Source organism: Staurois parvus, unplaced genomic scaffold (assembly GCF_062004578.1).
Source record: "Staurois parvus isolate SC_StPar_1 unplaced genomic scaffold, SC_StPar_1.0 ptg000195l, whole genome shotgun sequence".
NCBI lineage: Eukaryota > Metazoa > Chordata > Amphibia > Anura > Ranidae > Staurois > Staurois parvus.
Genome location: NW_028317991.1, coordinates 6,445,220 through 6,457,725, shown reverse-complemented (window position 1 = coordinate 6,457,725; position 12,506 = coordinate 6,445,220). Strand labels below are relative to the sequence as shown.

At 42.2% G+C, this 12,506-nt stretch overlaps 1 protein-coding gene across 3 annotated transcripts in view; it reads left to right on the top strand.

Moving 5' to 3' along the window:
• TTC3 (tetratricopeptide repeat domain 3) overlaps nucleotides 1-11,457 on the top strand; it is a 192,774-nt gene extending 181,317 nt beyond the window's left edge. For all 3 annotated transcript variants that reach the window (XM_089677913.1, XM_089677912.1, XM_089677911.1), the window contains 2 exons: nucleotides 1,123-1,215; nucleotides 4,052-11,457. In XM_089677913.1, coding sequence (XP_089534039.1) covers nucleotides 1,123-1,215; nucleotides 4,052-4,159 — 201 coding nt within the window. In that variant the 3' untranslated portion in view covers nucleotides 4,160-11,457. The remainder of the gene's footprint in view (nucleotides 1-1,122; nucleotides 1,216-4,051) is intronic.
• The last annotated feature ends 1,049 nt before the right edge of the window (nucleotides 11,458-12,506 follow it).

Here is a 12,506-nt window from a genome sequence, read left to right as displayed (position 1 = left end):
AGCACAAGTTTTTTTTTTTTTTTTTTGGACTTTTATTGTGCACATTTGTTATCCTACCTTTTTATCAATGAAAAGGTTATAGATATGTCATTTGAAAGTATGGGTTTAGTAAATGCACTTGAATTTTTTTGTTCTTTCAGTGTTTATCACACTCCAAAAGTAGCATTTATTAATATTTTGATTTCATTACACAGAGGTTGATCATTTAAAATATACATGTGTATGCAACACACCTGATTGGCTCCCACTGCCTCTCTCTCTCGCTCCCTTTCCTTATCTGAGTGCTTCTGTACAGGTGGTTAAGGGAAGGCAAGTGTAACTTGCTAAGTTGATTCTTGTTTACAGTGCAGGTGTAGATCAGACTGAATACTTACTGGGATCCAATTGTGTTCCGGAGCCTGGTGTTCTCACCTAGCTTTCATGGTCCTAGCATCATGCTATTTAATGTTCATGGTCAGCAGTAAACCCAGACTAGAAGTAGCTATTATGTTGTATGAATTTGTATGTTTCCTGAATTTACTGAGAATTCATAGACTTCACTTCCTTTTTTCATAGGTTTTAAAACTTATATTAAAGGCCAAGTTCACTTTTTTGAAAAAAATAGTAAATGCACAAATTTTTGAAGGAAAACAAAAAGTGCATTTATCACTTTTTTCAGAGGTACTTGCAGGGCATTCACCTGTGATAAGTAGATTGTGAGTGCAATGTCAGGCTCCTGCAGACACTACCTCCAGTTTTCCTGCTTGTACATCTGTATGTGCAGACAGTTACAAAGCTGGAGGAAGTGTCATGGAACTTTGAGGGCAATCAATCAGCACCCTTGTAGTTCCTTGAGAACTACAAGCCATCTACCACAGTGGCAGACAGGACCTGTAGTTTTTTCATTCACAGATTGCTTTGAATGAATGACGTGGATGTGTGGATGGATCATGCATGGGATATGCTTAGACATGAAAATGGATAAGACATCCTCACCTAAATGCGGATGCAAGAAGCAAAAACTTAAACTAAAAAAACAAATTGTTTAAGAAGGAGGTGGGAGGAGTCAAGGGGAGGAAGGCTTGTTCATGGGTGAAGGTCTACTTTAAATATGTTTTAATTGTTGTATTGCCTCTGACACAGTCCTTTAATGAAGACCCCTGTATAATCTGTCATGATGAGCTGAAGCAGTATCCTGTGCACAAGCTGGACTGTGGTCACTACTTCCACAAGCACGTAAGTGTCATTTTGTTTACCCAGTTTGGATCCAGTGGCTGTTGATTAGAGATCACATGATGGTTCCATTCCCTGCTTCTGTGAATATTTGTATTGCTGCAGATTTCTTGGCTATAGTGGGATGCATCGTAATATCACAGAATTGTAAGTTGCTACATTAATTGAAATCATAAGGTTTTTAATCCATAACTTAATTAAAACAGGCTGTAGTTGTCCTACCTGACCTTGCTTTTCCAGGCAGGTTGCTATGCTCTGTCAGCTGACATCAATGTTGGGATCCACCTAGATGCCTGGACTGGCAGCTGGCTCAGCCTCTCTGCTTACCACTGGGAGCCTGAGCCAGCCGCTCCCACCCTCTCCACAGTCTGGAGCTCCAGTGAGCGCTGGAGGGGTAGAACAGAGAGCCGGTGACTGACAGTCACCACTCTCTGCTCAGGGAAGACTGAAAACTGACCACTCCATTCTTGGTCTTCGAGCCGTTGGGGGACAGCTGCAGAATCAGACTAAAGCTGTAGCCACATAGGTGAGTATGTATGTTTATTATTTTGACATCCTACACTTCTCCTTTAAGAGGCTCACCTGGCATACTGTGCTGCTCCCTCTCACTGACAAAACCAGCAAGGTGTTGTACAGTGTTTCAGTGTGGGAGCAACACCATTTAAACAGGCAGTTTCTTAGCAATCTGGTGCCTGGCAATTTGCTGTCAGTAACAGAATTGCTAATGTGACAGGGCCCTAAAGATGGTAACATGCAGTTAAAGTGACAGTTGGGTCATGTTTAATTCAGAAGTGCCTGTAAAAGGACAAAGGTATAGGTCACCTGTCCCTAATTGCCTGTGCCATCACTTTTCAGTTCTACAACTACCAATGAATCTTCTCCATCCACCACATTGCCCGGTCTGCTTGCTGTGGTTTCCTCTACCAGTCACATTTCATTACTGTATCCTGTAGTGCCATTGTACTTGGCAAGAGGAACCGCACAGCAGGAGCAGGCATTTGACACTCTTGAAAGTACTGCGTACATAAGGTTCCTCAGGTGTTGCTTCTTTCTGTGTCAGCATAAAGATTAGCAGTGAGACAGGTGCGTATTACCAATGTTCTTTTACAAGCATTTTTTTTTTAATTATTACACAACAGAGTAACATTAAAGAGGGACTGAACTCTGGAAGTTGTACACCAAAAAAAAAAAAGGTTGTTGCCCGTTTTTGGGTTAGTGGAAATGAATCATGAATCACTACAGCCAGCTGATGGATTGCTTCAGTCAACAGTCGGCTTGTGAAATTTCCACACATTCCTGACTGCTGTAGCAGCCGGGAGTGTTTGTGGGGAAAAAAACCCTGTTGCTGTGAACATTTATACTCTGCAATGAAGACTATATGTTTTCAATTAATGTACATATTAATATTGTAACGTTTTGCCTAAATGCCATTTCTGTGATAAAACGTTGAGGGTCCGTTCACACTAGAATGCAGTGCAGTTGAGCCACGTTCTCGTGCGGCTTCCCTGCACCACAATCCAATAACAACGCCCTTAGGATTTGCTGCAGAGGTTAGTTCAAAGTTAACGACCAAAATGCAGATCAAAATTGCATTCTGGCCACACCAGATCGCATGGTACAAAAGTACCATGCAATCTGGTTGCTATGTGTTTCAAAAAAATAGTGAATGCACTACTTTTGGTGCAGTGTGATTTCAGCCCATTCAAAGTGAATAGGGCTGAAATCGCACTGCACAGAACTGTATGTGAATTGCACAGGATCGCACGGCATTCCTGTGCGATTCACATGCATTTTCTAATGTGAATGGGCCCTGAAACAAAGGCAATTATAAGCAAGCTACCACTGAGATAAGAGTTTATCTAGTTAAAAAAAAAAAAAGAAGATGGTGTTAACTGACAGACTGCCATTGTGACAGGGTTGAGCAAAGCAAGTGTACAATCCAAACGCACACGTTCCTGCGTTAAAAATGGCGGTGTGTATAAGTGGGTGCTGCAGCGACCGTCGGCTGGAACCGAACAGAGTCCGCAAGGGAGAATGTCACCAGCACACCGAGGATCACCAATATGGGTCCAAAAGTCTTAATGAACGATCACATAGTTACAGCAAGGCAATGTTTCAGAGTCTGGCAGAACCCCTTCATCAGGCATGTGACGAAACGTGTTTTTGTCACATGCCTGATGAAGGGGTCCTGCGAGACTCCAAAACGTTGCCTTGCTGTAACTATGTGATCGTTCATTAAGACTTTTGGACCCATAAGGGTTGAGCAAAGGGCCCGTGTTGATTTGCATCTGTTCACTTCCGAAACCGCTTCTGCAGAATCTCCCCATACAAATAGGAAACTGAAACAACTGAGGCAGGTCAGGTGCACCTGCAGTGAATTCTGAATGATTTTAGAGTCTAAGGCTGGTCATATATTATACAATTTTCTCGTACAATTTTCCTTTAGATTTACCAAAACTTACAAAATGAGGTAAAACCTAAACACTGTCAGTGTGTATGCAGTCAGGCAGGCCCTTGCACTACATAGCTGAAGGTAAATCTAAAGGAAATTTTATAACGTATGACCAGCTTTAGACTGTGAAAATCAAGCTGCATTTGCCCATCTGTCAACACAGCCGTAAAGCACAGTCATTGTGCATCAGCAAGAAGCAGGGCCATGAAATATACAGTAACTGTATCAGTGTACAGGTATAAATGATGTACACAGACGTGTGCTTCAGAAACTTCCCTTGATGAGATTACAAAGGTTTAGCTGAAAATATATTCTAAAAAGAAAAAATTAAACACAACATGTTGCTCTACACATCCTCATTGTGATAACTTTTGTCTGCCTTTGCAGTGCATTAAGACGTGGCTGAACACACAGAGTACGTGTCCAACCTGCCGAGAGCATGCTTTGCTACCAGAAGACTTCCCTGCCCTGTCTGGGAGAATGAGGACCGTGTAACCACAAAATACACCAGCAAACCCTGACTTGTAAATTCTTGTGATTGCAGACGTCTGTTATGTTATTCACCATCTGTCTTTTTTGACTAGTCTGTACATTGGATCACAAGGGACGACATATCTTGTGATGGCTACCAAATGCTCTCTTGTCGCCCAGATCTTGTATTGTGCCTTTATCTCGCTATTAGCCAGTATTCTCTTTATGCGCAGTCTTTTTTTTTCTCTTGTCAGTTGGAAAACACAGCTTCATAGTACGCAGCCTAGTGGCATACTGCTCCCTACAGAAGTAGTGGACGCCAGGCACATAAAAAAAAACTGCAGGCCAGCCTCTGTGGTCTATAACTCCCTTCTACAAGTCTGCTCTGTTTCACTTAGTATACTCAAGTAGAATAAACATTTTCTTCCTCTTTTTTTTTTTTTTTTTTTTCCTGCCTTAGTGGATAAGCCCCTTTATATCCATAACTGAGCAGTATGGCAGTAGTGGCCTGGTCTTATTTGCTCACTGTGTTATTTGTATCGCTTTAAAGTGACCCTGTGCCGGGACCATGCACGCTAAATTATTTGCGTATTCTGAACAGACAGTACAGAACTTAAAACAAGGTTTCATTCACCCCTGTAGCTATAGACATTGTGAAGAAATTAATCTCCAAAGTTTATAACAGGCACCGAAATCTAAACTTGTTTCTCCTTTTAGTTTTCAGTAGAGAGAGCCCTTTAACCCCTTCCCGTCCACCCTGGCATTCATTTAAATAGTTTGAAATGTCTAGGGGGCATGAAGGATCAGCAATCATGTGGCTACTGTTGCAATGGTCACCAGATTGGAAGCTGGTCCCACCGGCTACTCATCTGTAGTCTGGACTGAAAGCTGTCTGCAACAGTTCGTTCTACTAGCTGAGAGCGTGTATAAAGCGCGTATTCAGCACCAAAATGCCACCCAGTCATGTATATGTGCAGTGTGTGTGGGAGTTGAAGCTCACCCTTTTGCAGTACATGAATGTTGGGAAGAAAGAACAGAAAAAACATGTTTACAATGCTTTTTGGATAATTCCCCTGGATCATGTGTGTTGGCAAAGCAAAAAAAAAGTGTACATCCCTGTAATGCATACATATTTCTCAGTTTTGTTTGTGCTGTAAGCACAGAAAAATATCTGTTGATATGCCATAAATCCAGTTAGCTCCTAACTTTCTGTAGTAGGATGACAATCAGGGTTGTCAGCACTGCCTGCATCCCCCCCCCCCTACTCAACAGTAATACACTTGCAAGTTTGAGAAGTTGGGGAAGGTGCTCACAGGTTAGCAGGGAAAATCGTATGGCTAACAGTGCCTCAGATTTCAGTGCAGCAGTGGCAGAGTTATCAACTCAAACAGAAAGTTTCTTTGTTGGCCTTTGAAGGACACCGGAAGTCTTTCATCTTCACTCCTGGGCACCTTGTTGGTGCTGGGGACTTATTTGTCGGAGTCTCATCTCCTGATCAACATCCTGGACCTTTGGGTGATTTGGCTGTTTTTGTAGGGTTGGACCATCATACTTTGGATGGTCATCTGCTGCAGATTCAGTCAGACAATGTCACAGCGGTGGTATACATAAACCATCAGGGAGGGAACCAGAAGCCTTTCAACTGCAAGAGAGGTAGATTGAATCCTGTCCTGGACTGCACTTCACTATCCAGTTTTGGCCATCATGTACATCCTAAATGTGGACAATTGTCAGGCAGATGACCTCAGCCAACAATGTTTGGACCCCAGGGTTGTTGTCCCTACACCCAAGGATTTTCCAAGATCTTTGTCACAGGTGGCAGATGCCAGATGTGGACTTCCTGACCTCCAGGTTCAAAAACAAAGGTTCTCTGCAGGGATCCTGCAGTAGAAGCAATGGGTGTTCTGGTGACTCGCAGTACACACTGATCTATGCATTTCCTTCCCTGGAACTTTATCCTTGTTTTGCTGTGCAACTTTGGGATTGAGGGCATGGGTGATCATCATTGCTCTGTTATCCCAGGCAGATATGATAAGCAACCTTGCAGGACTCACTACCAGACTGTCTCTATCTTCTGTCTCAAAAACCTCTGTTTAAACCAATTAGGCATTGCTTGCTCTACACCCTCCCTCAAGGTTCTATTTGTTGTAGCCACCATGAAGCAAGTGTCTAAATTGGTGGCCTTATCCTGCAACTAGCCTTTTCTGTGTTCACAAAGGGATAAGGGGGCATTGAACGTCATCTCTGCCTTTTCCTCAACTAGGACATTGTCTATCCTCTGCCCGGCTCCAGTTCCCAAAAAATACATTTCTATTTTCTGAATGTAGTTCAGGCTCTGCGAGTATCTTTCAGCCACAGTTTCTTTCTGAAAGACTATGTTTTTGTCCTCCTGGTGGGTCCCTGTAAGGCTGCATCAGCTCTTTGGTTTTACCATTTCTAAGTGACTCAGACAAACCATCATCCCAAGCTTATGGTCTCAAGGTTCAGGGTCCACCCTTTTATGTCAAGGTGCACTCTATTAGATCTGTGAGTGCTTCTTGGCCTTTCAGCCTTGGCTTCAAGCAATTGTTTTCTAGATTTGCAAAGCGGTCACCTGGTCTTCTGTTCGCACATTCTGTAAGTTCCACCAGTTTGGTGTTTTGGCTTCATCTCATGCCAGCTTTGGGCATAAGGTACTTCAGGCAGCTGTGTTGAGCTGCAGGCAGTTCCCAGTTTTCAGGTGTATTCCTGGAATGGTAGCATTTGCTCTGTTGCCCACCCCTCAGTTGGATGTTTTTGGACATCCCAAGAACTTCCTGTCTATCAGTAAACAAGCAATGAAATTGGATTTTGTACTCACCGTGCAATCCTTTTCTTGGAGCACTTTGAGGGACACAGGTCCCTGCCCTCTCTGTTTATGGTCATGTTTGCTACAAAGCTGTGGCATGTCTAGTAGTAGTAAGAGAGGCTGTCCTAAAGTGTTTGGCAGTGTCCAGTCTTCCTGTAGGTGGCAGTATAACCCAAAGGTTTAAGATTTCCTGTGTCCCTCAGTGGGTTAGAAAGAAATTAGGATTTTTGTACTCGTAAAATTTTATTGAAGTCTATTGAGGGACACAGGAAGTCTTGAACCTTCAGATTGTACTGCGGCCTACAGGAGGATTGAAGACTGACATACAAAACTATAGGCTAGCTCAGGTCTCCTACAACCAGCATGCCTCATTTTCCTCAGTGGACTCCAATAAAAGGTCTTAGTACAAAAATCCTATCGTGCTGCATCTAGTGTTTTTCTTTTCCCTAGGGTGCTGGCCTACACAGATCAGCAATAATATGACCACCCACCATAACCTGTTGAGGCATGGACTCCACTAGACCTCTGAAGGTATGCTGTGGTATCTGGCACCAAGCCACCAGTAGTATATCTTTTAAGTCCTGTAAGTTGCAAGGTGGCTCCTCCATATATAGGACTTGTTTTTCTGGCATATCCCACAGATGCTTGAGTTTACCGTGTTGACCTCCAAACCCTCCAGATCTCAATCTAATCAAGTTCCTCAAACCCTTCTTGAATTCCTCGGACCAGGTCACCTTCTTCCATTTGTTCCGTGGTCCAGCTCTGATGCTCACGTGCCTATTGTAGATTGTGGGCATGGGTCAGCATGGGCACCCTGACCGGTATGTAGCTACACAGCCCCATAAACAACTAAACTGCGATGCGCAGCATGTTCTTACACCTTTTTATAAGAACCAGCATTAACATTTTCAGAATTTGATCTACAGTAGCTCTTCTATTGGATTGGAGTACAACCTTCACTCCCAGCGTGCATCAGTGAGACTTGGCCACTCATGACCCTGTCACCAGTTTACTGGTTTTTCTTCCTTGGACAACTTTTGGTTGATCCTGACCACTGCAGACCCGAAACATCCCACAAGAGCTGAGGTTTTGCAGTTGCTCTGACCCAGTCGTCTAGCCATTACAATTTGGCCCTTGTCAAAGTCGCTCAAATCCTTCCACTTATTCTTCTTTCAACACATCAACTTCAGGGTCAACATGTTTTCAGGTTCTATTGTCACAAGATATCAGTGTTACTCACTTTACCTGCCAGTGGTCCTAATGTTATGGCTGATCAGTAGTCCATATACACTTTAGGGTGGAGTCACTAACTGGATGACTAGCCCAAGTTCTCTAAGCCTGTTAAGGAGAGCTCACTTGTGGATTATGGGATAAAGCTGATTATTTTCTTTTTTTTTTTCTTTTATTTTTCTCTTACACATTTTGTGTGATTTATATCAGGCAGTATAAATTAAGCAATTCTTTTAGCCACACATAACATGTTTGGATATATAAATATTTAAAATAGATAGTTGAGCTTGGCTAATCTATAATGCAATGCTTTGATTGGCGTCGTTTAGTTAGACTTGTTTTCTGGTCCCATGTTTTATTATATTTTCATATTTTCCTCCTTATTGACCTTTCCTTACTAAAAAGATACAGTTTAATTTTGTTGGCGACAGGGGCACTTGCTGCATGGTTTGCAATTGGCACCACTTTTATTTTCTTTACCAGTGGCTATTGGACACAAGCATTGCATTAGGACAACAGTTACTTGAAAATGTCTTTATCTGGCAGCATTGTTCTTTGGGTCCATGGATCAGAAGCATGTATGTCAGGCTGTGGGCTGGGGCCCCTCTGTGTACATGTGAAAGCAAACACAATCTTTTCTTTGTACAGTCTATACAGGAGCTGGTTGAACAGCAGATCTATCATCTGTAGATACCACAGGCTCTGTTCACTAAACTACAAAAAATGGAAACACTACATGATTTGCTGGTGTGAAAGTGACATGTTTTGAGTTGAAAGTGATGTAACTTTCTTTTGCTTTCGCTGTGTGATGAGACACCTAGCAAACAAGTGAGAAGCCTCACTTTCGTCATTCACTGCGTGCGCTGCTGTTAATACGGAGTCATGTCAGAGCTTACGGTGCTTCAAAGAGGGCGAATTGTTGGTGTCGCTTAGCTGGTACCTCTGTGACTGAAGTTACCAATTTTTTTTTTGCGGTGTCGCGAGGCACAGTATCAAAGGTTATGATGGCATATAGTTTCCGGGAAAACGTTGTCTGATAAGCATAAGCGCGGTCGACATGGTGAACTGACCGAAAGAGACAAAAGGACTTTGCGCAGGATTGTGACCCGGAATAAGAAAACTGCTGCAAAAGCAGAGCTCAAATCTCAGTCCAGTGAAGACTGAGATTGAGCTTTGCAGTCACTTTTGCAAAACAATGTTACATCACTTCCGTTTTCAATGTGAAACATGTTGCTTCACACCTGCAAATCCTGTAATGTTTCTATATTTTTTGTCTATCCCCTGTAAATCAATGGTCACTGGCCTAGTGAAAGCCCATAACTGCAGGAAATGAAATCACATGGTTGAAAATACCTATCATAAAGGCAAATAATACATGTTTTTTTTTAGTGATTTGAGCCTCTTGTACTTTACTTTTTCCATAGCAGCAAAGCTGGCATCCGGTTAGAGGAGGCAGTTACATACTTTGACTGAAAAAAGACAAAAGCCCATCCAGTTCAACCATTAAAAAAAAAAGAAGTTATAATCCTATTCCCACAGTTGATCCAGAAGAAGGCAAAAACAAAAACCCAGCAAAGCATAATCCAATTTGCTCCTGCTGGGAAAAAAAAATTCCTTCCTGATCCCCCGAGAGGCAATCGGATATTCCCTGGATCAACTTTCCCTATAAATGTTAGTATCCAGTTATATTCTGTGTATCTAGGAAACAATCCAGGACTTTTTTTTTAAAGCAATCCACTGAGCTGGCCAGAACCAACTCTTGAGGGAGTCTAGTCCACATTTTCACAGCTCTTACTGCAAAGAAACCTTTCCATATTTGGAGATTACATTTCTTTTCCTCCAGACGTAAAGAGTGAAGGCAGTGGCTCGGTTTTTGTTCCAGCTTCACTGAATCTGCACTATTGATATTTATTTAATAATTGGAGATCCCTAGGAAGACTATTGTAATCTTTTTTTAAATAGTAAATGTAGATCCCTGTGCACTCTTTTATGCTGTAACACTTTTGCCCGATACACAAAACAATCCAATATAGTATTATGCCATGTGACGGTCTAGAATGTATGGAAGATATCTCCATCTGTTGTGACGTCATTTATATTACTGCACCAAGTCCACAAGTAGAGCACTTCTATCACTGTTGTGACACAGAACAGATGATTTTTGTTTTTTTAGTCCTGTGGATCCAGGCTGCTTTTTAGTAGTCTTGTCTGAGCTCACCCGCACCTCTTTCAGGAGACCCCACTGTGGTACAGAAGACCCCACTGTGGTACAGAAGACTACTTGTGTCCTTGGTATGTATCTCACAGCCTAATATTTCCACAATATTGCAATACACAGAGCAAAACAGTGAGCTGTCAAGTAGTGAGTTCTGCTGCTGAACACATTATGACTGGATCATACAGTAAACAAGAAAATGTGTTGGATGGAAGGTAACATTTTGGCCTGGGGAGGGGGAGAATCTTAGTACCAGGCTATTTTTGAGGAAAATTCAACCAGCTTAGAAAATCTCCCACAGCAGAGTGCTTTACCGATGTGGTAAGTCAGGAGCTGACTCTACAAATGTAAGTGACTTACCTGACCATAACCAGTTGCATCATGGCCTAGGCTCTTTAACTACTTTATGACAAATGTATAACTTTCTGTGTTACAATGCCACATTATAGAAACGTATAACTGCATGGAGTTTGCATGTTCTCCCTGTGCTTGTGTGGGTTTCCTCCAGGTAATCCGGTTTCCTCCCACACTCCAAAGACATGCTGGTAGGTTAATTGGCTCCTGTCTAAATTGTCCCTAGTATGTGTATGGAAGAATATGAATTTAGGGACCTTAGATTGTACACCCCTTGAGGGTTAGGGACTGATGTGACTGTACAATATATAAGCAAAGTGCTGCGTAAATTGTTAGCACTCTGTAAGTCCCTGTAATAAATAAAGAACTGCAACAGACCTAGAAATGCACGCTTGTGCACAGTCCTAGTTCTCAGATTGATGCTACTTAATTTGGTCTGAATGAGGGTGTCCTCAAGAGTTCATCAACTGGACCAAGTTCTGTACTCTGCCACCTCATCTACACAGCCAGATATTATGCAGACTATGTAAAAGAAAAGCCGCTATTGCAGAAACACAAAGCTGATTGCAAGTAGCTTTCGATGTTTAATTTTAAATGTTAAAAAAATTGTATTTTTATTATTGTGTTTAACTTAATTTTCATTTAACAGAAAAAAGTTTGTTTGCTGTAAGAGAAATAAATCTCATTTTCCTTTAAGGAGTAGTCCTTGCCTTACTGATTGAGGGGGTATTTGCAATTTTATCCTGTGGCCTTGACTCATCACATTACAGTAGCACTTACAGTTGCAAAAAAAGTATGTGAACCCCTTGGGATTACGTGGAGTTTTGCATGAATTGGACATAAAATGTGCTCTGAACGTCATCTAAGTCACAACAATAGAAGAACACAGTCTGCTGAACATAATACTACACAAACATTAGATGTTGCCATGGTTTAATTGCACATAATATATAAACATTCACAGTGCAGGGAGGAAAAAGTATGTGAACCTTTGGACTTAATAACTGGTCAACCCTCCTTTGGCAGCAATAAGCTCAACCAAACATTTCCTGTAGTTGCAGATCAGACCTGCACAACAATCTGGAGTAATTTTGGACCACTCCTCTTCACAAAACTATTTCAGTGTAGCAATATTCTTGGGATGTCTGGTGTGAATCGCTCTCTTAAGGTCATGCCACAGCATTTCAATCGGGTTGAGGTCAGGACTCTGACTGGGCCACTCCAGAAGGCGTATTCTGTGCTGTTGCAGCCATTGTTTTGTTGAATTACTTGTATACTTTGGGTCATTGTCCTGTTGCATCACCCATCCTCTGCGGAGCTTCAGTTGGCGGACAGATGGTCGAACGTTTTCCTGCAAAATGTCTTGATAAACTCTGGAATTCATTTTCCCATCAATGACAACAATCCGTCCAGGCCCTGAGGCAGCAAAGCAGCCCCAAACCATGATGTTCCCTCCGCCATGTTTTACAGTGGGGATGAGGTTTTGATGTTGGTGTGCTGTGCCTTTCTTTCTCCACACATAGTGTTGTGTGTTCTTCCCAAACAACTCAATCTTGGTTTCATCTGTCCACAGTATATTTTGCCAGTAGTGCTGTGGAACATCCAGGTGCTCTTTTGCTAACTTCACACGTGCTGCAATATTCTTTTTGGACAGCAATGGCTTCCTCCGTGGTGTCCTCCCATGTACTCCATTCTTGTTTAATGTTTTCCTTATTGTAGATGTGTCAACAAAAATGTTAGCATGT